Source organism: Heliconius melpomene, chromosome 10 (genome assembly GCF_056956725.1).
Source record: "Heliconius melpomene rosina isolate 202511_hmr_F chromosome 10, ASM5695672v1, whole genome shotgun sequence".
In the NCBI taxonomy this organism is placed as follows: Eukaryota; Metazoa; Arthropoda; class Insecta; order Lepidoptera; family Nymphalidae; genus Heliconius; species Heliconius melpomene.
Window position 1 is genome coordinate 16484856 of NC_140398.1, and position 26804 is coordinate 16511659.

The window sequence follows — 26804 nt, forward strand, 5'->3', positions numbered from 1 at the left end:
GCGATCTAAAACTGTTGAATCTAAGGTGCACTTGTGTAGCAAATATACGTTTTACATAAAAAATTGAGCTTATTTTTGTAAGTGTATACTTATTCATTATAAGAGTTATAAATGTACGTAATATTTGTTCTAAATTATTCGTGTTTTTCTTTTTCCAGGTGGGCGCTACTGGCGTTCCGTCGACGGAAGGCGCAGTACATCAACACGACGACCCACTTGCGTCGGACAAGGATCTGTTTATTGACGACGATGGCTCCGGTGTAGAGATCGACGAGAGTTCCGGATCGGGCTGGGGGCCGGGACCAGGGCCCGACGACGAGGACAACCGCAGCGGATCAGGTGACACTATATACGGGCCGTCAGATGATGAAGACTTCCCCACTACCACAACGAGACACCCCGCATTGGAAGTGGAGCCGGATATTCCGGAGGAACCAGAGGACCCCGATTACCCAGAATCGGAAATCGACTCCGTCCCGAATCCCACCCCGCCAAAAGACCAGTTCGATGTAGTCAGTCGTGAGTAGAGGCTGAAGCATGCCAGTTTTGTTGCGTATTATTAGTTTTAGATTATTTGAATGTAGAATAATTTTACAGGTGAATTAACTAAATAAGAAAATGATCTATTGAAATTTGTTTTGTATTCCAACAATTAAGTTTTAAATATTTCAAAACTTAAACTTCCATATTGAACTTACGTAAAAGCTATTCTGCATTCTATAATTTTTTTAATAATATTATTTCTTATCATGTTCAATACCAGCTTATATTATTATTAATCGTTAGTCAACATATTTGAACTAATGTGACTATTAATAATACAGGGCTTATTATATATGAGTCACAAATGTTCCAGTAGTTATATAAATAATAGACAAGCATAAAGTAATTATTTAATTTAAAAATATAAAGTAACCAGCCAATTTGGATCAATTATTAATGAAGCTACTAATATTATGCTTATCATAATATTTTGAACTTAGTTTTTTATTTTAGTAAGAGTATTTATTCAAATTCTATGCTATATTATTATAGTACAGCATAAATATAGCTAAGGATTTCAAGATTTTTTTCAAATGAACACTAACTAAGTAAAGTTATTAAATTGTAATCGTATAATTTGGTGTCGTTGCGTTACAAACACGCAACTAGGTTGGCCTTCATTATCAGCGAGCAGTTAGCGTTAGTTATTGTTTAACTGTTGCTTATCCCAGTATTCTTTCCTCAACATCGACTTATTCGTCTATTGTTAAATTTAATGTCAATAATTATATAAATTTTAATATTTCCAAGGACATTGGTAAGTCTTGAGAAATAAAATTACTGTGCATGACATCATCATATTACATTATATAAGTTTTTTTTTTAAATTAAATTATTGTTTAGTCTATTTTGATTTAAATTTAAACTATTATCCAATTTCTTCACAATTTAAATGTCTCACTGTTTATATAAAGTCTTTTTAATATTGTTTTTCATACGCTGAGATTCAAATTTTCGTTTACCTTCATAAATCTCATTTTCATCTTTAGTCAAAAGTTATTAGTGTATGATGATTATCGTATAGTTACAGTGCTTTTGTAGGTTATTTAGCAAAAATGTTTATATTTACTGAAAAATTATTCATATTTACCGAAACATCAAGCACAATAGTTTTATTTCATATTTTTAACTCTAATTATTTTCGAATATTCCCTTCTTATATTCTCGCATGTTCAAAGTTTTTATCTGCTCTTAGGTGTCATCATTCACTTACATTTTTCTTTAATTATTACATTATGCTAAATCCTTCCCGATTCCGAATTAACCAAATTAACCTGCTAACTTGTCCAAAGTCTTCGTCATCTTCAAATAATTTACATTGTTACCTTAACTTCTAATGTTTTTCTATAAAAAAAAAATAATAATAATATTCCCAGTAATTGTTCTTATTGCATTGTTCCCTACTAATACAATATTATTTAGGTACAGAAGTAATATATTCTGAAATAGGTTACGAAGAGATTTAAGTGAAGATTTTTTTATAATTTTTAATTTTCCACCATGTACCTTTACAGCACGTATATTGACCAAGCCTGAAGGAGCACCAGACTCTCGGCCTGAAGAGCCATCACGCCCAGACCAGACAGATATTAGCATATCTGAAGAAGTTTTGCCCATTGTAAGTATTCCAGTGTTAATATATAAAACGTCAGAAGTCAGAACGAAGTCATTGTCCCTTTATCATTTGTTTGCAATGATAAAATATCTGCATTTTGAATTGTATTTAGCTAAATGCTAAAATCCTATAGAGCTAAATATAAAAAATATAAAAATTATATAACTTTTATAACTGTTATAACACAGAGACATATCGTCTTTTTGTAGCCGTTATGAGTTCGATTCCGACTTGGGGTAATTAATTATTTTCATTTCGCCGCTCTGGTTTTTTATCCTAACTCAATGATAAATAGTTAAAATAAACAATTCCCATAAATTCCAGGACCAAGATAAATCCGGTTCAAACTTAGAACCGGAGTCGCGGCCGGCCGAAAACTCCGTGATCATAATGAACAACCCCGAGGACCGCGTCACCAGCTTCTTCGCTCAGCCTGGCATACTTGCTGGTAAGTATTTGTATATTGTATATAAATTCATCATAACTAGGGAAGCACAATTTGTTATTTACTTCTTCTGATGCCAGTCGTGGCACAAGAGCAGGAGCGTGTGACTGTAAACGATCATCTAAAAAGCAAGGCCAAGTTGGCCTCAAATAAACTGGGGGTCATCAGCAGAGCGAGACAGTACTTCACGCCATAACACCGATTGGGCCTGTATAGGGCCCAGGATCGGCCTCCTATGGAGTACTGTTCTCATCTCTGGGCTGGTGCACGTTCGGTTGACGTTTAACCGTAAAAGTTCTATTTCGAAACATTTCTCTTAACTTTTTTTTTCATCTATCTAATTTTTACTTAATCATTTTAAAAAATCTATCAAAATGCAAAAACATAATAATTTCATAAAACGGTTTAAACGAATAATTGATTATGATTATAATGTTTACTTATCAATAATTGTATCTTTTTCCAGCTGTGATAGGCGGTGCAGTCGTGGGGTTGCTATGTGCGATCCTAGTAGTGATGTTCATAGTGTACAGGATGCGCAAAAAGGACGAAGGCTCGTACGCGTTAGACGAGCCCAAGAGAAGTCCTGCCGCTGCCTCCTACGGTAAAGGCCACAACAATCGAGAATTCTACGCGTGAGATTCGGAAACACTGCCACAAGTATATTAATTTACATTAATTTTACAAATTTTAACTTAAAACTGTTTGAACATTGTAAATTTGCTATAGTTTCTCGTATAGAAATGTCTGTAAGATTTAATTTTGACAGTTTTAAAGTTGATTCGTAATGTAATTTATCGATTTAATTCGATTGTCTCGATTTTCAGCAGAACTTTATTTGTTTTCATAAAACAATAATCCTAAATGTGGCTAGTTCTGAAACGAATATATAAAAATCTACTGTACTAGTTGTACGGACGTACAGACGATGTATGGTAAAGTTGTTCGACACACATATGTATGTGTGAATTGAATTTTTAACAAAAATATCAATTTTTAAGACCAAAATTTTAATCGTCAAGTATATCTTGATGTAAGTTTTACACGGATCAAGCGATCTGTTAGAAATTAAATAGGAACTGTTATAAATTCTAAAATACGTTTGAAATTATTAGCTAAAATTATATTCACTAGAAAATTTCACTAATATACTCTATGAATTAATTAGTTACAACGTATTAAAGAAAAAAATTGTTTCTTTCTAATCTTATAAAAAAAAATAACATAATAAGATTACTTAGAAAGTGACAAAAATAATGATTTAAAAAACAGATCGCTTGATAACGATAATTCTAAACTGAATGTATGAGATTTATCACTCATTAAATAAAAAAAACATAAGTTGAATCTGAACGAATCTTGTATAATGTACTGTAAAAATAAAAAAATAAATGTGCCATCCGCTTCTTTATTGTATATTTGCCAGTCATAGTTTCCTCATCGCATAGATTATAATTATAATCATAATTTATAGTCTATGGACGCGTCTCTATCTTGTCTTTATATATAGTTGTATGTATGGTTTTTTATTGAAACTTTGTTAAATAAAATCCAGGTGATTAAGAAATTAAGAATGAAATTTTAAATAAATAAAAGAAATAATTATTATTGTTAGTGGCTGCCGTGGCGTAGTGGGTTAACATCTTAGCTGTAACGATAGTTTTAGGTTAGATCACACCCGAGGAAGCAATTATATATAACTTATTTTCATTTCTCCGCTCTAATAGACAAGGCACGGCGTTGACTTCCGCCACTCAATACGCAATGCTTAGTTGGAAAGTGAAGAACGGAGTGTTTTAACGCAACATTTCCCTCTGCCTATCTTTTCCTGCGGGACAGATTGTCACAATGTTTCAATGAAAAACTATGTATATGTAGTTAAAATGACTATCAAATTTTCTTAAGATTTAATGAGCATTGAAATTGTCTATATATACTTGTATAATTACTTTTTACGAATTTTATTTGTGTTCCTTTAGATTTATTTAATTTTTCTTTTATTATAATCATGGGGTTTCTATTTTATATTTAATCGCATTTTTATTTACCGGTTATGATCATTTATATAATAATGTATAATTTCCGTCATGACGCAACGAATTTTGTTGTTTAAAAATTAAATATCTCATATTGTAGATTTTTACATCTGCTATAATTAATCCAATAAAATGATTTTTATATTTTAATAATATTTGTTCTTTATTTAATGATTTTTTTAGAACAGTAACACAATGATTTTATAAATATTAATATGAGTTAAAAGTAATATCATAAAAAATCTACATTATGATTGCTTACTATATGTTTTTTATAATAAGACGCCTAACTTTTTCATTTAATATGACAATTCAGTCAATTAATTTATTTAAATTATGTGTAATAGTCGTAATTTAATCGTAATGGTGTAATTTTCATAATGTAATCGCTTAGTGATTTAAAATTATATTTTATGTACATCTGACTTCGTAACATTTGACTATTATTGAACATTGAAACGTAAACATAGATAATGAAAGGTTTCAAGATGTATCCTATTTTAAAAATTGTCTGTATTTTTTTAGAATATTTAAAAGTAATAGATTTTAAAATAATAAAGCTATTAATTCCCTTATAACATTAAAAATATACTTTTTTCCAAAACATTCTTTAAAAAATACAGATAACAATAAAATTTTATATGAAATATAAATAAATAAATAAATAAATAAACATTCCTCAAAATCTCCGTAAAGCAGTAACTAAAGCGACGCTCATTTAGTTTAAGAAGTGTACATTAAATTTGTAAATTCTATTAGATACTAACTTATAAATAGTAAACCAATAACCAAATATTGTTCATATACATATATATTCAATATAAATACGAAATTAAATTATGGATACCATTTTTTTACACCGTGTACTTTTAATACTGTTAAATTAGTTTTTCTTTTACTTTTATTAATAAAATTATAGAAAATGGTTATAATTCCTGAGTATCAAAATTTTGCAATTTAATTGTTTCGTAGTAACGTAAGAAACTATGAATTTTGTGGTGACATTTTTTTGTGGTAATAGAATTTAAAGTAATATGTCAAATAATATATCCATTAGCTGACAGCTCGTGAAATTAAAAAAAGTATAATTTTTAAACTAATTTCACAGTATTTTAATGATTTAACAACCAGAGTTTCAGAATTGTACTATTCATAATAAAAATTTGTTAATATCCCATATTCTAGTAATAATTAATATTATAATACTAAAATGACGTATCCTATTTAACATAGCACTTGTTCTAAAAGTAACACAAAATTTAATAATTTTGAAGTTTTCACGCATATCCATAATTTTGAACTTAGGTTACATTTGTTTTTAATAATAGTATTCCATCTATATTTAAAATTATAGATTAACATTCTGTTTATTTAGAAAATATGACTTAACATATTTTTTGTTAAATATTTATTATAATTTCATATATAAGAGTCAAAATATGTAAAATTTTTTACATAAAACTATGCTGTTTTCTAACCTACAAAAAATATTTTATGACTTTAATAATTTTTAATAACATGCTCAATTTTACTTTTTGACATTTTAGTATAATAACTGTGTATGTGTTATTTTTCATTTACTTTTAATAATATGAATATTTAAAATAAATCTAAGGCAGCTCTAAATATAAATATCATTTTCAACATATTTAAAGTGTTATACCACACTAAGGATAGAAGAATAGTTGAGGAAACATATAAAAATTTAAACGCAGTTTACGTTTAATTTTTTATGTATTTTCTTAAATATTACAAATATCATAGTAAACTAGCGTATATAGAATATACCAACAATGTTGAGACTAAAAATTGTGGATAAGCCAAGTAACAAAATTGTAAATGTTATATTAGTTATTGCTTTTAATGTCAGTGCATGTCGATAAAAACATTTTTCTTGCAATTTTGACGTTTTTGTTTTTAATCTGTGTAATAAATTTTTAATTTCGTATCATTTTATTTTGAAATGATAATTTATAGATTTTTAATAATAAATTTAAAAAATTATGCAGCTAAAAATATAAATTAGCTTATTTGAACCTTTGTTAACATAATAAAAGTAATATTTTTCAATACAATTTATAATAATTTTAGCTCTCATATAATATTAATTTAAATATCACTTTTGTTTATTATTTTCTACTAATGTTTGGAAAGATTAGATTTAGGGTAGGCATAAATATATCGATGTCCACCTTGTAAATAATGCTCCTTTACACTTAGGTAATTATACAGGTCATTATCAATATTCGTTTTGTTTTATTTTTATCCCTTTAAATATGCAATCTATCAAGTTGTTTCTTTCTTTTTATTCTATATAAATTATTTAAACAGTAAAAAATAAAACAAACAATTTTTATAAATTATATGATGAAACTTTAAATTTAATTATTAAAAAATAATGAAGAACAATTCATTCTTTCATTCATACTTTTATGTATAAAAAAGACAAGCAAATGTTTATTTGCACAACTGAAAATTCATAAAATTTTATTCTAAATATTTAAAGAATATATTTATCATAAATTTCATATTGTACTTTTTAATTGTTGCAAGCAAACCAGCAAAAAGTATTATATAATTCGTGCTATGACATATATATAATAAATAAGTTAGAAATGTCTGATCTAGATAATGTAAAAAGATAAAAAAAATGTGAAAAAAAATAAAGAACTAATAAAAACACGTTTTAAAAGAATGTTTGCAACTACCGGCTACATTTAAATACTTACATTTAATGTTAGATTTCGAACAGAAAAAGTTAAACTTAGTAGCATTCCAAGAAAAAAGTTATGAAATGAAAATAAAAAAATAATTAACACAAACAACACAACAACACTTAAAATTGTCATGTTCTCGAGGCCAGTTGTGTTCATGCTCTCGCTAACTTGAGGAAATGAAATATATACGTAAAAATTGGCCAGAAAGAGGGGAACGGAGTGTGTTAACACTAGGCTTGTTGTAAGTTGTTTGAAACCTGTATAGAGCCTGTATTAAAAAAATAACAGAGTTCTTTCTGTATCAAATGAAAAAAGTGAACATATCGCTTATTAGCATTCACAAAAATGATCTTTTGTGCACACTCCTCTGATCTTTGTGTAACGTTGTAATATTTGGAAAAATTGTGCAACAGGCAGCGTGGCCGAGTGGTCTAAGGCGCTGGTTTTAGGCACCAGTCCGAAAGGGCGTGGGTTCGAATCCCACCGCTGTCAAATATTTTTTGTTAATTATAAAATATAGTTGTTTCTAACTCCAATATATATTATTAATAATAGTGAAGTGATATACTTAAAATAGTTTGTATTTTGAGTGTTTAATTTGTTTTTTCAGTGTCAGTTAGTTTTATTTTTAATTTCATTTTCAATGTTCAATTCTATGTGTTTATGTTTAATCGAAATAAAGTATATTATACTTATTAATTTAATTATTTGTGTATGGGTTGTTTAAATATATACAAATTACCAATGTATAATATCAATCAATAAGATTCGCGTGGGCCTATCTAGCGGTAGTTCAGGTCGCCAGAGTCCAGGGGGGCCTGGACTCTAGCGTATGCGTGTTCTTGTAAAGGGTCTTTTTATTTTATATTTTTCAGGGTTAATAAGTTAGCAAAATTTCAGGGGTGGGCAAAGCTTTATTCTATCCCGAATTTTTTTGTCGCCAAAAACTGGCACGCCAGTCTAATTATTGATCATTGCGAATTGAGCTTTTTATATTACCAAGATAGGTGAAAATATCCCAAATATAATATTTTTTCCTGCACGGAAATGGAACTAACGACCGTTTATATTCCAGTGCGCCGCATTGATTTTATGTCCTATTTTATAATTTCATAAAACTCTCCTAACAATGGGTGCTTAAATATTTATAAACATAAAAATAATAATTTTAAGATTATTCTTGATATAAATTTTGTAAAACAACTTTCACAAGAGACAATATAATTAATTACAAGCGTTGTCAGGTGTCAGCCATATATCAAAATATAAGTTTTGCCAATCAAATATAATATTTTTGTAGGTGAAACGGACGGGTTTCTCTAGAACCGCGGCTTCACACATCTATCGCTGTCATTCTATGTTAGTTTTATTAGCATACTTAGACTTTGGTGGACAAAAAATAGTAATATTTAATTTTGTTTCTAATATTTAAATATATACTTAATCTTTTATGTTGATGTTCAGATGAAAAATATGTGATCATTCAACGTCCGAGACGGCTCTGGGTTCCAATCTTATATAGCTACAGAAATATGTATTTTATAAAGCGCTAGTTCTTTTAACCTCTCTTTTATCATTGGTAACGTTTTTAATATGAGTGTATTTAGATTTGCTATAGTTACTTTGAAATGTAAATTAGTATCTCTAATATACGCTTGTGATTCAATGGCCGCGTGGGAATCGAACTCAGAACCGCCGTGTTTAAAATCAGACGATGTTTACCACAAAGTTAGATATTATTTTTTATTATTTGCGTTTACATATATTTAAAACGATTTGTTACAAACTTTATTAAACATCGCCATACAGAATAGACTGTTTTAGAAAAACTAGATAGATTTTCATGTTAACTAGAAAATTCATTTGACTAAAAATCATTCCTTCTGATACCTCCCGAGGGGTACGCCTAAACCCTAAACATCTCTTTAAAATTAATTGAATAAAAACAGTCACTTTGTTATGTTAAAATTACATTACGCCAAAATTGTCTTCTATTTACAAAGGTGTTTTAACGGCATAAACATGGTAGCAATGGCCGATAGAATACTATCTTGTATGAAATTGTACAAAATTTCAAGTTGAAAGAACTTATTATTTCTGTCGTAAAACTTTAATCTTCGCCATTAAACATAATGACAAAAATATGAAGCAAAAAAAACTATATAAACATTAATAAACTTGAAATAAAGTGCCTATTTTTAATGACTTCGATTTAGTATCGATAGATTATATCTATATCTAATATCCGCTTGGCGACAACTCTTATTCCAGTTACAGTACGTTCTGCAAGTTGTGGTCATATAAGAACCTATTCTGAACTTTTATACGTTGTTCTCTCTTGAAAGCAATAATCAAAAATTTTAAAAAATCTACAATTATAACTGCGTAGCCATCTACAGCTAATTTCAGAGCGGCCACGACTCGTTGACCGTACTGTGGCTTTGGCCAGGACACTTTTTGCGTTCATTAGAAAGAAAAAGTTTAGTGTAGCATTAAAGTGTTGACAGAGAAAGTGATCTGATTAATGATGAGAGTGCGTTTCATTGAAATTTGTAATCAATATTTTTATATGTGGTTATTAATAAACTTATGAGCTTTTTAGGTTATGGGTTCGAATCCTACTTGGGGGAAATCGGTAAAGGGTAAATTACTGTGAGGACATTACGGTGAAAAATGAAAAACTGAGATATCTATGTTTTTTTTTATTTAATTCTTGCTTACACTACAGACTTATGGTCTGTACCTATGTTACCTATATACCTACCTATGTTTAATCACTAGATTTATTCTGACTACTTTGTGAAATATAAGTAATATATTTTTTGAGACATAATTAGATATTTAAAGGATAATAATTTCATTGGTGCGAGGCTTTGAGTTCTGGCACTGAACAAGCAATGCCTCCAGAATTGGGCGGAAAATGGGGAACAAAGTGTCTTAACACTAGGTTCCCTCTGACTACCCTGCTGTGTGCGGGATACAGCGTGACACTAAAAAAATCTAATCGTGCTTAGAGGAAAAGTTAGGTTAAGTTATAATTTCACAACAATTTCCTTACTTAAGGTTTGAATCAAAATAATAAATAATAAATGTGTAAATATGTGGTCAACTTACGGTTCTTTAAAAGCTAAATAAAAAGCGTGATAAAAGTTTAGATAACTAAGTAGGTTTTTTCAAACATAATCAATTTGATACGCCTATCACAATTTGAGCTTATTTGCTGTATATTTCATAGTTTTATTTTACTTTTATTCGTGTTGTGGGGTCGATCTGAGATTCTGACAGAAGGTAGTCATTAATATTTGTATTATGCAGACGTTGTTTTTTTGTGTAGTGTGTGTGTGTATATGTGCGCAGCCCTTTATTTATACATTCTATAAATAAAGGATTATTTTTTTTGTATATATTTTTCTTTAATGAAGCAAAGACGTATGTATGTGTTATGAGTGAGTTTATGGGTGTAGGTTTCATACCCATAAACTTAATCTATAAGAATCCTTCCTCCGTTCTTTATTTTTTAAAATATTATTTTTTTAATAAAATATGTAAAAATTTTAAACATAACTGGATTCGAACCCTTGCTTTTTAAATAGCTTAAGATAGCATAGTGAGATATAATCCTTTAAATGTATTAAAATTATCTTGTAAAAATAAATAAAAATTATGGTCGTACTTATAACGACGAATACTGAAAATCGATTATTAACTAAATGACTTCTATTCTATTTCGTATTCGTTTACGAAAGTCGTAAAGTTTTTATATATCTATAGGAAACGACACAATATATCAAAACTGAATTTATTAAACATAATTAGATGAAACAAATACAATTGATTATCATAAAATATTCATATTAGAATTTATATCGTTCGTTTTATAGACTTACTTAGTATTTATGTGTTTTTTTACCGCTTGAATGATGTTTAAAAACCAATATTTATAAAAGTTGCATTTCTGTTGCACATTTATGATGCAAGGGACATCTTCTATTATTTTTTTTTTTCAGGTTCACGTCGCGCTTACAGTGAAACACTGAGTCGCTACTCTACGAAGGCATTTTGTTTTTTATCATAAATACTTACTTATTATTTACTATAAAGCCTTATGTATAATTAAAAAATAGCTATTAATACAAAATTATAACTCACCTAGGTCAACGCACTTGCATACAAGCCGGTCTTGCAACGTATCAGCAAACGTCAACGCGTCATAAAAATTTAAAAATAATTTGCAAAATCTTGATTTAGATCGGCAATCAATCTACCGTAACATATCTAAATTTACGACTTGGACGACTTTTCTAGGTGAAGTTCACGTTTTGACGAAGGCTGTGGACGGGTGGTGGTACCGCAAGGTTAGTATATAAGCTGAGAGAAATGCTCTCTCCACATCCACTAAACCGTCAGCTCTCATATCTAATCATGGCAGCTAAGCTTCTCGTCGCATTGGCGTGTTTCGCCCTTTGCAACTCTAGCCCTGTCCTTTTAAACGGTAAGGATTTTTTAATATTATCCAATATTTTCTTTTAAATTACCTCTTTATTTTGTAAACATATATCGAAATTACGAATATAATTGTATATTATATTATTAACAATATATTGCAGGTTACCTATTCCGTGATGGGCGCGGCTATTCTATCGGTCAGGGCTATTCTAACTTCGGCGGACAAGCGTCAGGATCAGCTTCAGTAAATGGAGGTGTTCTACAAGCTTCGGGAAGTGCTTCTTCGAACGAAAACCACCCTTTAATTAGAAATTATGCCTACGAAGCGTTCCCTGGTCAGGCGGCGGCTAAAGCTGAAGTAAACGACAATGCGCATATGCCAGCGTACGGTTCTGCTAAAGCTGTAGCTCAAGCGCACGGCTTACCACACTATTACGTACCTGCTCCTGCTACCATTGTATCTTATGAACAAAATTTCGAATTACCATCTCAAATAAGGTATGAATTCCCCGCTGGTGGAGTAGTTGCCGAATCATCTGCTGTAATGGATGGAGATTCCGAAAGCTCGGTAACTTCTGTAAGAAGTGATGGTTCTGGATCTGCTGAATCCTCTGCTAATACCCACGGCGTCGGCAGCTTCGGTGTTACTTCATCTAACTCTAAAAGCTTTGGTGGACAAGGATCAGCCTCCTCCAACGCAAAGAGCGCACATGGAGTATCTAACATTGCTACCAAATCAAATGGCTTCGGTTCTGCATCGTCCAAATCTCAAAACGAACGTGGCCAAGTATCCGCTCAATCTCAATCAAACGGAGGATCCGCTAGTTCCTCAGCTAACAATAATTTAGGATCTGCCTCAGCAAATGCAGACTCTCAAGGTTTTGGTTCTTCCTCTTCTGACGTTGATATGAATAATGTACAAGGTGTCGTTATAAGTTCAGCTAAAAATGTTGACGCCAAGAGGATTCACTGGCGATTTGGCACCGCTTACAGCAACCCATCAGGACATGTTCATGCTGACAGCAAAGCTAACGGAGGCTCTGCTAAGTCCTCTGCTCAAAGCAATGGCTTCGGTTCCATCCAATCCGCTGCTGACGCCCAAGGACAAGGGTCTGCACATGCTAATGGTAATTTGAACGGAGGCTACATCAATTCTGCGGTTGAAAACAACGGAAACGGTTATGGATCTGCCAAGTCCTCAATCAACAATAACGGATATGGAGTCGCTAATTCCGTAGCAAACTCCAACGGTTTTGGCAATGTGAAATCTTCTGCCAACATTATGGGATCTAATTATGGTAATGTCAATGCTCATGCTGATGTTGATGATTTTGGACACGGTTCCGTATCTTCTGTTGCAAACGGATACGGATCAGCTAGCTCCATTGCAAATGCAGGACCAGCTTACGGCGCACTCCGCGCTGATGGATTTCCTCACTACTACACCCCATCTCACTTGAAAGCTAATGCTCAAACTTCTGGCCAAGGCTCTGCCAGCTCATCTGCTAAGTCCCAGGGCGTAAACACCGCCTTCAGGGTTGTCAATTCTTCGGCAAACACCTTTGGCGTTGGCTCTGCTCAAGCCAATGCAAGTGCTTAACTATCTTTAATTAAGCAAACCACATTAAGACGACTTGAAAAACGTCGTAACTTGTCTTAATGTATTTGCACTTTAGTTTTTAAGTAATTTATTTTATTTATTTAATTTATTTTCGAAAATAGTTCGTAATAAAATAGTTGGTTGGTTTAAATATTTTCTTTTATTATTATTTATTCATATGTTATCCCATCCCATACAAATATATTAGGAAGGTCAGGAATTAATAGTGACTAACGTAATAATAATACGTACCCTTGTAAAAAAATATAATTAGGAAAAAACATTGGATTATACTTTATCAAAATCGAAGAACACTTAATTAATTTAGACAAAAAAGGTCTTATGATTAGTAAAATATTGTTCTAAATAAATGATTTCTAATAGCTAGATCCATCTAGTTTTCATTGTTTCTTTGTAATCATGAAAAAAAACAAAATTACAACAATAACATTTCAGTTATTAAGATTTTTAATTTTTTTATTTATATTTTTATGAATATCTATTTCAACTTTTTCGTATTAAAAAAAGAAAAGAAAATTAATATAAAAAAGAACTACTAGAAAAATGAATATCCAAAATTGAGTGGCGATAGGGGCGAAACACAATGTTCGAATGATCCATTTTAAATGTTTGGATTTTATATAGATCTTCTCGCTGTATCCCGCATTTAGCAGCGTAGGCAGAGGGAACCTAGTGTTAAAACACTTCCTTCTTCACTTTCCGCCGAATTTTTGAGACATTTATCCCACACACAGCAGGGTAAGCAGAGAAAACTCAACAAGGAGTTCGACGGTGAAGGATATCAACGGTGATGTTAAAAAATAACCTTACTATAAAATAATAAAAAAGATTTTTTTCCTGAGTGTGGAATAACACTTTAAAAACGTTAAAAATGATTTAATCAATAGCAGTCTCGTTTGCCATACAATAGTCCATAGCATGAAAGGAAAAAAATAATTTTATTTATTATTTCATTAAAAAAATTACATACATTTATATACAAAAAATATAATAGCAAAAGATATATTTATATTATTATACAATTACAATTTTCCTCGCAAGAAAGGTTTAAGGTATTTATGGAATGATTCGTTAACAGGTTCTTTATTGAGCGGGCTCTTCATGGCTTCTTCCATCAAACGTTCGTAGGCCCGTCCGTCGTACGATCCAAGAGTAGAATTTAGTACCTATATGAAAGATAACATTCATTATTTTTTTATAGCATTGGCAAAGGCAACCAAGTTCTAATGTTAAGATAGCCTGTACCGAATTAACCTTTCTCAAAACCGTTTAGACCGATTCTCTAGGCATTATACAGACAGGTGGAACTCAACGGCGCGCTCGCAAGCGTTACCAGACGTAATAAATCAAAAATATATATTTCATTACCCCGAGTGGGGAATCAAACCCACAATCGTAGCGTTTATAGTCGCATGCTACCCCACACCCACAGCACCCGCATAGTTTTAATATTTTCTATAAATAATATAAACAAATCTAGAATATATAAAACAAAGTAATAGAAACTGAAATCGAATTTCGTAAAAAAACGTCTAACCAAGTTTAATGTCTCATGTAGCTATCGTGTCCAAAACAGGGAAGTCCCACGATGCTTTAAAATATATTTAAACAAATAAATAAATTTAATGCGTGAAGCTTTTGACAGGGTTATCGATCAAAAACAAATATTATTATATAGATAAGGAGAGGTCCCGCTCGGTCCGGCATAAAGCTGGGTAGTCAGAGGAAACCTGGGAACCTAATGTTAAGACACTCCGTTAATAGTGATATAAATAAAAAAAAGCATATTGAAGTTTAATCAATTATTACATGTGGTTACGGATATTAACTACGGACTACGGACTTTTAACTTAACTTGTGAACCCATGAGATATCCACGTTTGCCCATTTTACTAATATTGCGTTCCTGGTGTATTAATTTGCATGCATAAATATATTAACATTCCAACGAGTGGGAATTGAACCCACAACCACCGTCATAATATTCAGATATTTTTGCATGACAAATAAATGTAATTTGCTTACCTCGTCCCTATAATCGAAGGCATCCACTAAACCTATAGCGTTAGGTCGAATTATCTCTAGTAAATCTTCATATTTCCTTTGCAAAGCTAGCACATCCTTCTCAGAGACTTGAGTGTACTACAAAAGAATGTTAAACAAATTAGATGGAATTTAGCGTTAAGTCAACTACGTTTCACAGTTTCCGCCATCCGAGCGGCGGAACTCAACGCGTTTTGTCTACCAGAGAGAAAATTTATTTCTCCGATTAGGAATTGAACCCATTACCATCATGTTCACAATCGGACTTTGTAAATTTATATGTAGGAACTGTTAATAAATCAAATTTAAGTTAATTTCCGGTTCATACTAAACGTTAAGACCCAACTTTAATTGATAAGTCAATTAAAGTTGGATCGATAATAATCGTTGCTCTCATTATAATTTCCTTCAAGTAACAAACAAATAAATATCTATTAAAAACACCTTGTACAAAAGAACTAGCTTTTGTCTGCAGCTTCGCTTGTAATTACAAAAAGGTTTAAAATTCTTATAAAGCGATTTATATTGAAAAAGAAGCATGATAGAGACATGTGACTACAACATAAAGAATATACAAATAAAAAACAGATATAAACAAAATCGCTTGAAGTTCAAGCAATTATTTACGACTTCCCTCTCATTAAGTAAACTAATGACGCCTAATAAACGTTGTAAAACACGAAATGCTATCCGGTTTTATTTCAATGACAAATGAAGTCAGCGGGGGCTCGTTTTTTGCGGACAAATGCGGTCCATTGGCCTCATATCTGGGTAACTGTATCGAAGAACCTATCTTAGTTAAATATATGTATATCACGGTTAGAAGAAGCGCACGCGCAGTTTAAAAATAAACACTTTCTATTATGCTGTTTTAGGAATTATTAAAATTATAAAAAAAAATACCTGAAAATTGTATAAAAGTTGGATTTAGAAATTTGTTATGAACTAAATATATCTATTGAATAAAAAAATTGAAAACATTAAGCAAATGCTAGTTGAATAACTATCGGTACAATAATATTTATATATTTTTGGTTGAAATATTAGTAATATTTATTTCCTTAAAATTAAAAGTTATTTAATTTTAATTAGCAAGGAAATTTGTTTTGGTATGCGCACGCTCTAAGAACGGAAAGAAAGACGAATATTGTAATGATTACAGCTAACCATACTAACCCATATAGATAGTAGATAGCTAGAGATATGTGGTACATTTTTTGCTTACTTTTTGTCTAGGTGCCATAAAAAATTATATCCATAGATAGCACTTTGACCGCAATTATATACGCTTCATGCTTTGAGAAAATTATAGACGCGAATATTTTTTATAGATATACTTAATTATATTTTATAGTGTGTTTACCATATCAAAGACGCTAGCTGTTATGGTTTCTTTTGGTGTTTTCCTATTAATTAAATTAACTAGGAAATCCATTAACAATCAAAACTATTTATTATTTTGTAGAGAAGTAAGTATGTATATTAATAATTGCTTTAATAATTTTTGTAATATATTAAAGCTAAACATTTTTTTCGAATAAACACGCTCACGCTTACGCATCTCAGAAACTATTTTTACGATAGTTATTTTATACTTTGGGCATTTGGAATATGTCATACAAAATTTATAGTTATTTCTATTTGACCATGGGCCAACAAAAGCTAAAGTTAAAACATATACGAGTATATTACAATTAAAACATTATAATAATATCTAAGCTGCCGCATTCGTAATATCAAAAAGAATATACAAATATCTATATAAATATATCAACTCGGATGAATAGCTAGAGCCGGTTTCCTAAATGCAACTATAAAATAATTTACAACGTGAGAAAATAAAATTACGACTTTTTAGCTGTTAATAGATTATTTGCATACATAAATCCTAATTTAGTAAAATCACAAATAAAATAGTGTTATTTATGTGTTAATTAGTACACAATATCTCTTCACTACATATAATTTCCTGCCATTTATTTTACATTTAAGAAAGATAAAAAAAATGCTTTATGTTTCAACTTAACGCTGTATCCCGCCCACAGCAGGGTAGGCAAGGTAGGTAGTGTTAAAACACTCCGCTTTCCACTTTCTGCCCAATTCTGAAGGCGTGTTGAGTGGCGGAACTCAACGCCGCTCTTTGCCTCGACACCAGAACGAAAAAATGGAAATATAAATTTAAATAAATATTTAATGTTCTTTGTATTTAGTATCGCATTACAAAATGATACATCCATTAGTAGACAAATGTCTTCGAGTTGATTGAACGTTGCATATAAATCTTTTAAATTTCTTTCTCAATATGATTTTTTTTTGAGTAATAAATTGTAATTTTACCGTTCTTCATAAATTATGAAACGTTTTAGTAAATTAATATTATATAGGTATTATGTCGAAATAATTAATTTTGAAATTTGCACTATACGTCATATTAGTCATTTTTTTATTAACAATCAATTTTTATTTTGGAAATAAAAATGAAATTGTTTCTTTTTTTAGCGTCAGCTGTATCCTGCTCATAGAAACTTGACAGATGGAATCTGGGAATCTGTTTACCTGTGTTATGACACTCTGTTCCCATTCAACTTCGCTTTTCAATTTCCGCAGAATTCTGGAGGCGTGTTAAATGGTGGAACTTAACGCAGCGCTTTTTCTCTTTACCAGAGTGAGGAAATAAAAAAAATAAAAATTTCGTTTGCTCGAATGGTAATCCAACCCACATAGTGTTGGCTTGGATTTTTTGTTATTTTTTTTCTTTGTAAACATCTTCTTTTATGAGAATATAATTATTTTATAATACTCACTAATAATAGATCTCCAATCTTCTCCAAAGTCCAATAGATGAAATAAAGTTCTAGAAGCTGTTCTAGAACAATCTTTAGAGGTGGAGATAGCTTTGAAGCTCTCTTTTCTATTTCAATTTTATAAACGGAAAGCAAGATGGCTCTGGCGTGGGCCTAAAATAAATAATCAAAATATATCTCTATATATAAGAATAGTTATAGCTATGAATATAATGGCTTCAAATTCGTTCGGTCCAAAAAAGATTATATTTATGAACTTAGTGGATTCGCCCGCTTGTAAAACACAATCATTTATTTACTCATCTCATTTATGTTTCGTGATCTAATAACATTATCATTTTGAAGACAATATCCATACATTAATAGTTTAAGTTTTAGCTAATTTAATAAAACACTTTTTTTCATAATTTGACCGGAGGCATTGCGTGTTTGACGGGATTAACGTTATGCTTTGCCTCGTTACTAAAGTGAGGAAATGAAAATATTAAATATTTCATTTTTTCGAATGGGAATCGAACCCACAACTTATATTATGCGCAACGACTCAAATGGAATCAATATATGAAAATTAAATACAGTGATGGGAAAATAATAATTTCGAAGTACAATAGTTCAGTACCTCAGCCGCTGATGTCAATTGTATAGACGCTTTGTTCCAAGCGTCTTCCGGAGACAGTCCCGAGGCCTCATACTGTTTGAGACTCGACACAGCTGTTGATAATTTGCTGAAAGTCATTTTATAAATTATAAATGTATACAGTGCCATCTAGGAATTGTGGCTGCCCTGAAGTTAGGCTTTCTTTTTTTCGCATTGCAAAAAGAAAATAGTGATGTGTAATAGTCATGTGCATCTAACTTCAGTTCGACCACGAGGCGTCAAGCAAACATACTGTACCTATATTTTCTATATAAACATAACTATTGTACAACTAAAGAAACATTATTTTTATATTTCTTATATTTTGCCAATTTTAAAAGAAATTACAAATTTAAAGCACTTAAAAGAAAGCAAGCAGCTTAATACTATATTATTATAATTAGATTTACATTAAAGTTTTAGTAGACATTTATATACATGCAGTACAGACATATATTTTTATATACGTTAATCTTATTTATACAACAATTCGTCCATATACAATTTATTTTCATTTCTTGCAACTAAGTATAGAACTATATTATTGAAAATTAAAATAACCCTTTGCTATATTAAGCACAGCGACCTGTATTATCGTAAACAATGTTATTACGACTCCAATTTAATACTATTTACTCCTTTTATATAGATAAGATAAATTTAATAGCAAAAACTGATAATTTAAAAAAACAACGTTATCAAATAACAAATGATAATTATGTTAATCTAAACAATGTTATCTTACCCCCTAGATACTCTTTGGAAACCTTTTACAATACCGTTGAGTGAATTGTCCCACGGGAATGAAGCTTTTTCTGCGAGATATTCCACTGACGGGCTTAACTTTTGATTTTTAGTAGCTTGATGCCAGGATTTTACTAAAGACCTGTAAGATATTAATATGTTACTAAAAGCATAAAAATAATAGATACATTGCATCTATACAATGGTTATCAGTATCAGTTGTTTGTACTTTAGCCATTCGTAATTGTGATATCTAAAAATATTTATTTATATTTACAAATAAATGTATACCTTAAAATTATTCCAATAGAACTCTACATTTTTGCAATATCATCATTCTTTAAAGATATTTCTAAAAAACTTTATTTAAAAGACAAAGCATAGTAAAACCACGTTTACCTAGCAGCCTGCAAGAGCAGCACGGTGTTTTCACCTTCATAAGTGCAAGTAGCCGTACAACCCCCATACAAAGAGGGCAGGTTAGAGGACAGCATGTAGCCATGGCCGCCGCACGCCAGCCTGCACTTTTCTATGAGTTCAGTACAATCGAATGAACTGATTACTTTGAAACAGCACGTTAAGGCGTGTAACTGGAAAATGGCATGTTAATTAAATAAAATTGATTTGTAAGCTAAATGAATTGATGGAACTTGGTTTTGGATTCGAATCCCAATTAGGGGAATTTTTATACTTGTTTGCCTGGTATCGCCAAACAGTAGTTTCAAAGTATTGCGTTATAACGAGAAAGTAGAGAATAGATTGATTTATCATGAGACCCTTTCTGGCATTTTCTCTCGACACTACCATTGTACAAGATTAAAAAATGTACGTGATCAAGCACTCTCATCAGCCCTGTTGAGAGTGAAGATGATGAGGAGGCAATATCCGGTATAGGTTAATTGATATATTTTTTTTTACTTTTTTATTGATATCTAAAAATCTAGAAGATTGTTAAACGTTTTTTTCTAACTGATTTCTGGTCATTGACACAAATTAAAATAATTATTCTGCTTCAAAGTTACATAATCAAAAATAGAGAAAAGGGTGTTTACTAAGTTATCTTTCTCTCTTCATAAAGAAAAAACTTACCTCTGGTAAATTACTCAATTGCCCTTGATTGACATCTCTATTGACTTCAATATATAAATCCCAGAGCCACCTCACTGTGAAATGATAAGCGTGAACGGTCGCTATGCCTATAAGTAATTTGTGTTGTTGCGTCACATAGTCCAGGATTTGAGGCTCTGGTTCACTGAGAATGAAGAAAGCCGAAAAATTTAGTAGAGAATTTATACTTATTTTATAATGCTCAAGCTAACAATGCGAACAAAGTCGTCGCTAAAAGCAGGTATAACTAATATAATTTTAAAATTGGCATTTATTTACAAAAAAGAAATGCTGTCGTATGCAATAATTTGAACTTTTTACTTTAAGCTAAAAGAAAAATAAAACATCTATACTAATATAATAAAGCGGAAGAGTTTGTTTGTTTGTTTGTTTGTTTGTTTGTTTGAACGCTAAGATCTCTGGATCTACTGGTCCGATTTAGTATGTTTTTGTTTTGTATGAAAGCTGCATTCTTCAGAAGTGCTATAGGCTATATAATATTACATTACACATATGTACTAATAAATTAAAATACTTTCTAATTTGACATGCAATTTATTCTGCCATGTTAATAACAACCGTCGTTGCTAAGCACCGGTTTGCAAAGTTTCTTTGTTGTTTTAAGAAAACGTCACCCAAAATGAACTTATATTTTGATATTCATCCTTATAAAAATAAATATATTATATAATATTTAATAAATATTCTTATAGTTCAAGCAGGCGTAGCCGCGTCCGGGTCCACTAGTGAAATATATAAATGATTGATTACTTCGAGTGGGAAGTCTACTCATGTAACGCTCTGGTAACGTTGAGTTTCGCCACTCAACACGCAATGCCTCCAGAGTTCAGAGAAAAGTGGAAAGTTGAAGTGTATTAATATGAATGTAGTTTAAAATTTATTCCCATATTCCCCCTTCCTAGCTTGAGACAAAAATAAATATCGATGAAATCTTGAAAGAATAATATGTGAAGAGTTTACTGAAAACTAAATAATTGATTATGGAACTCTGACTGATGCGCTTAAATTATTAGTCGATTTCTAATCAGGAGACTATTCAAATTTAATATACGAAACGGATACTGTTCTACCGATCTAGCAAATAAAAGATGGATGGCGGGTTCTACCCCTCAAATTAGCAGACTTTGGACCATCGGAAAATGTATCATCATGTGACTTCTGAATACCTCATGTGAAAATAATATCCTCGTGCGTATAAAGTATATCTATATATATAAAATCGAAAGGTCACTCACTCATCACGAAATCTCAGAAAGTACATGTGCTAGGAATCTGAAATTTTGCATAGGAGTTACTTATAGGACGTAGGTGCTCGCTAAGACGGGAATTTGCAATATTCGACTTCTAAAGGATTGTTTTTGGGGTTGAAAGTTTGCATGAAACTTCGTTACTACAAATGCTAGGAGTCTCAAATTTTGCATGGACGTCACTTATAGGACGTAGGTACTCATGGAGACAGAAATTAATAATAATGTGTTTCACGCAGGCGAAGCCGCGGACGTGCCGCTAGTAATATAATAAAGCGGAAGAGTTTGTTTGTTTGTTTGAACGCTAAGATCTCTGGATCTACTGGTCCGATTTACTATGTTTTTGTTTTGTATGAAAGCTGAATTCTTCAGAAGTGCTATAGGCTATATAACATTACATTACACATATGTACTAATAAATTAAAATACTTTCTTTAAATTAAAATAATTTGACATGCAATTTATTCTGCCATGTTAATAACAACCGTCGTTGCTATGCACCGATTTGCAAAGTTTCTTTGTTGTTTTAAGAAAACGTCACCCACAATGAACTTATATTTTGATATTCATCCTTATAAAAATAAATATATTATATAATATTTAATAAATATTCTAATAGTTCAAGCAGGCGTAGCCGCGTCCGGGTCCACTAGTATATTAATATACCTACTTAGGTTTAGGCTGCGACTGTCTTCTAATAGCTGAGTATCTTAATGCAATAGTGACCGCTCTCGCGAGATATTGAGACGAAGTGTTAACGATAGTAACTCGCACGTAGACCATCGTGCCGTACGCCAACTTGCTGTTCGGTGATGCTTTGAATGTACCATCCTGAAATGGATTTGGTTGAAATGGGTAATCTTTGTTCTATATACAGAGTGGAAGAGGCAGCGCTTCTTTTATTGAAACTGCATATAGGGTAAAATATTTCAAACCTAGAATTTAAAAAAATAATCAAGGTACCTCAACGGTTTGGACGTAGTATTTTTTTTACATTTCACGATTTTTATCCATACCTGTATTTCGTGTCACGCACACATACGTATGCGAAATGGCCGCTTTGGCAGGTAAGTGTGTGCGTGCCTATATTATACTTTACAAATGGCGTTTTATTTTAAAACGATAATTTTATTATTTATTTTGTTTGAAAAAAAAACTTTTTCATTTTTGAGAATTATTTTTTTTTTCCGAATTATATTAGGCTTTTATAGAGTAGTTAAAACTGTGGTTTCATTTAAAGTGGCGCTGACAATTCCACCCTGTATACAAAAATATACTCTGTTTAAAAAATATCGTGTAAAGTATTTGTTAAAGAGATTACCTTTAGAACCTGTGCATTCTTCATCAACATCATGTTTCTGGGTATTCTTACATTGTCAAAACCAAGAAATCCGTTGTTCACTGTATTAAAACCAAGTTTTGGTCCTATTTCTCCCACTTTGACACCAGGTAAGGGCATGTGAGTTTCTTCATCTCTGATCTGCACCATAAAGGGCTGGATTCCAAAATTCTTGCCTTTTATATAGAGCTGTGCCATCACTATACAATAATTTGCTGTGTGTCCCACTATATATGAAAAATAATAATATATAGAAAAATATATTCTTATAGAAATATATTGTTCTACATATTGTATCAAAATATATTTTTGCCACTATCTCTTTAGAAATCGGGTTTATTTTAAGATTAAAATACAAAAAAAAGTTAAACACTTACAGCCACCTGGCCACCATTTATAAGAAGTTAGAGTTGGACTGTGTAAAATGAATTCTTCAGAAATTGGATCATAAGTGGCCTGTGTCTCCAATCCACGAATGAATGTTCCGTGTCCTAGTTCGGTCTTAAACATACAAAAAAAAATCAAACCTGCTCCACGCTGTATCCCGAATACAGCAGGGATTGTAGAGGGAACCTAGTGTTAAGACACTCCGTTCTCCACTTTTCACCTAATTTTTCAAGACATTACGTGCTGAGTGGCGGATCTCAACGCCAGGTCATTTGCCTTATTGCCAGAGTAAAGAAATCAAAATATAAATAAATAATAATTCATTCTCTCGAGTGGGGATCGAACCCACTACCGTAGCATTACAGTCACACTCTTGTGCTCCAGCGCCTCAACAGCCCCAAACAATCAATCGATTTTAAAGAAACATTTGTATGTTATTTATATACTCGTATGTATTGATGTAGTGGATATCAAAACGAAAACCATCCAAGCGCTCCAAAGAACTTAAAACTTAAGTTATGTTTTTTTTTTAATATTTCGATAAAATGATATTAAGATATACACCTGAGCATAAGTTCCAATTATTTCGTAGTTAAGTGCTCTTTTTGCCCAATACTCTTTCTGCTCATCAGTCCCTTGACCCAAAATAGCCGTCAAGAACATCGCCGAATGTAGCAAGAACGGCGAATTGTCTTTCAAAACTGCTGCCTGCACAGACTGTCGAAAGAGAAACCTGAATCAAAAATTAACGTTTGTATGTTAATATACCGTCACGGATTAGACGTTTTTAAATTCTGTTGGGTATTTTTTTTATTTTAAACCTTAACTTCTAACTGCATCTAAAAACCGCCAAGTCTACGGTGGCGTCAAGTTAATCCATATTTTTTTAATTATGACAAAAAAAATATATGAATAAAAAACTTAAGTTTGTTATAAATTATTTTATTATTATTATATCTTTTCATAGAAAACTCTACTTACTTAATCCTTTCTTCGAAAGGCATACTGTCGTCAAAATAAGTCCTTGTAGCCTGAGAATAGAGGACGGCTTTTCTTACTGCGTTCTCATATTTTTCTTTATGACTCATATAATCTTCCGATACATTATCTATGATTCCCTTAACACTGAGTACTTTATCCTCTGTAATATAAATTATATTTATTAAGGCTGAACAGAGTATTTCGCAAATAGCAGGCAAGGCACTTTCCCCCCAAATTTCAGGTTAACCAGAGCGAGGATATTAGAATATAATACAATCGCTAACAAAAGAAATACCGTAATGTCTTGTGGAAGTGTAATTTTTAAGTAGATATGATTTTTAGCTTCTAGCTGTATTTCACACATGCGAGGGTAGGCTGAGGGAACTTGGGAAATTAGTGTTAAGACATTCCGTTCCTATTAGGACACTGCCATTCTTCACTTTTCATAAAATTCTGGAGGTACTGCGTGTTGAATAGGGGAACTCAACGCCGCGCTTTGTCTCTTTATCAGAGCGAGGAAATGAAAATAATAATATTTAATTTCATCGAGGGTCGCGTTTAGTCTCATTTTTGTGCCACTGCGCCACTACTGGCGTCGTGATATTTTTCTATTAAGAACTATTTGCTAATATTTTTTAAAAGGCAACACTTAAAACAATGATCTGTCAAAAACAATAATGACAAAATAATATAATGTTTTCTTCTTTACAGGAAATTAAGTGAAAATTTTAATTTACGTTACAGTGTTGCTAAAAATGAGAATTAACGATTAATTAACCTTTAGACATAACCTAGAAATCACTTTCTAAATAAATATTTGATTGTAAAAAACAATAGATAGAACAAAATTCTCACCCAAATCTCTCCTGCGTTCAGTGCAAAGAACTCCATCGTCCAACAAATTGGTCAATTCTTCTATTTTAAAGGTACAACTATTTCTCTCTTTTTGTAAATCAGAATTCACTTTGAACGACATAGCGTTTCCACTAAAATATGTTAACTCAGTGACTGATGTATATCAACTGGTTTTATTTGATAATACTGTAGTGTATGAGATAAATGATTATTGTTTAATACTTGTAAATTGTTCTTCTCAATGACGATTTTACTTTTACTATCTCTAGAGGTATTTATTTGTAATTCATTATGGACTTTTTATTTGTATTTTATGTTTTTTAAATATGTACCTACATATTTTAATTACGTACATGTTAGTAAATTTTTAGATTATAATGTAAAATTAAATACATACATTAATAAATTAATTTTAAATATTTATTTCTTTTATCATTTTGTACTATATTTATTTTCAAAACTGGTAAATTAATTTGGTCCGTGCCAAGGTCGACCCGCGTTTAAGTGGTTTAGATGACAATGATGTATGTACATTAGCAAATATTTACATGTACATTAGCAAATATTTTTTTTATATACATACATATATCTAAGCCAAACAATGAAATACAATATACTTCACGATTCACGTATTTATAAAATACATTTAATTTTTAAACAATTCTTTTCTCTATCTTCTATATATATATATATAAAATCGAAAGGTCACTCACTCTTCACGAAATCTCAGAAACTACATGTGCTAGGAATCTCAAATTTTGCATAGGAGTTACTTATAGGACGTAGGTGCTCGCTAAGACGGGAATTTGCAATATTCGACTTCTAAGGGGTTGTTTTTGGGGTCGAAGGTTTGTATGAAACTCCGTTACTACAAATGCTAGGAGTCTCAAATTTTGCATAGATGTCACTATAACGTAGTCATGGAGACAGAAATTAATAATAACATAGTTCACGCGGGTGTAACCGCGAGCGGGCCGCTAGTAATAAATAATTTAAACTACATATTTCTAATAATTGTGTAATATAAAAAAAAATTGCTACTAGTGCGTAAAAGAAATCGAATACTTATTAATTGTTACCTAACAACTCTATGCAATCATTCTCCGTATATGTATAGCATATTTATTAAATACTTATAATTAAAATAACATTAATGTGACCAACAGTAACATAGGCGTGCGACTGTAAACGTGATCATAGTGGATTCGATTCCCAT

At 31.2% G+C, this 26804-nt stretch overlaps 3 protein-coding genes and 1 non-coding gene across 6 annotated transcripts in view; 3 read left to right on the forward strand and 1 right to left on the reverse strand.

Moving 5' to 3' along the window:
• Sdc (Syndecan) overlaps positions 1–6884 on the forward strand; it is a 213509-nt gene extending 206625 nt beyond the window's left edge. For 2 of the 3 annotated variants that reach the window (XM_085190861.1, XM_085190862.1), the window contains exons 2-5: positions 159–339; positions 2058–2161; positions 2483–2606; positions 3070–6884. In XM_085190861.1, the coding sequence (XP_085046987.1) occupies positions 159–339; positions 2058–2161; positions 2483–2606; positions 3070–3242 (582 nt within the window). In that variant the 3' untranslated portion in view covers positions 3243–6884. Of the gene's footprint in view, positions 1–158; positions 520–2057; positions 2162–2482; positions 2607–3069 lie in introns of all 3 variants that reach the window. The other variant, XM_085190860.1, reaches the window with a different exon arrangement.
• An 884-nt stretch (positions 6885–7768) lies between these two features.
• On the forward strand, positions 7769–7848 carry TRNAL-UAG (transfer RNA leucine (anticodon UAG)). Its single transcript has one exon. It is a non-coding gene; the product is annotated as a tRNA-Leu (tRNA).
• Positions 7849–11395: 3547 nt separating this feature from the next.
• LOC146535942 (uncharacterized) lies at positions 11396–13539 on the forward strand. The gene is made up of 2 exons (XM_085190867.1): positions 11396–11848; positions 11964–13539. The coding sequence occupies exons 1-2, from the start codon at positions 11734–11736 to the stop codon at positions 13400–13402; spliced, it is 1554 nt and encodes a 517-aa protein (XP_085046993.1). The 5' UTR covers positions 11396–11733; the 3' UTR covers positions 13403–13539.
• Positions 13540–14348: 809 nt separating this feature from the next.
• LOC146535943 (acyl-coenzyme A oxidase 1-like) lies at positions 14349–25796 on the reverse strand. Its single transcript, XM_085190866.1, has 13 exons — positions 25589–25796; positions 24734–24893; positions 24317–24485; positions 23743–23866; positions 23348–23592; positions 22697–22857; positions 20741–20903; positions 20051–20241; positions 19653–19793; positions 18890–18995; positions 18271–18423; positions 15449–15565; positions 14349–14589 (listed from the first exon to the last, which is right to left on the reverse strand). The coding sequence occupies exons 1-13, from the start codon at positions 25707–25709 to the stop codon at positions 14446–14448; spliced, it is 1995 nt and encodes a 664-aa protein (XP_085046992.1). The 5' UTR covers positions 25710–25796; the 3' UTR covers positions 14349–14445.
• Between the last annotated feature and the right edge of the window lie 1008 nt (positions 25797–26804).

Coding starts and splice junctions, on each gene's coding strand:
- LOC146535942 (XM_085190867.1), top strand. CDS start 11,734: ATGCTCTCTCCACATCCACTAAACCGTCAGCTCTCATATCTAATCATG. Junction 11,849..11,963: donor TAGCCCTGTCCTTTTAAACG/GTAAGGATTTTT, acceptor AATATATTGCAG/GTTACCTATTCCGTGATGGG.
- LOC146535943 (XM_085190866.1), bottom strand. CDS start 25,709: ATGTCGTTCAAAGTGAATTCTGATTTACAAAAAGAGAGAAATAGTTGT. Junction 22,858..23,347: donor AGAATGCACAGGTTCTAAAG/GTAATCTCTTTA, acceptor AATCCATTTCAG/GATGGTACATTCAAAGCATC. Junction 18,996..19,652: donor TTCCAAAGAGTATCTAGGGG/GTAAGATAACAT, acceptor AATGACTTTCAG/CAAATTATCAACAGCTGTGT.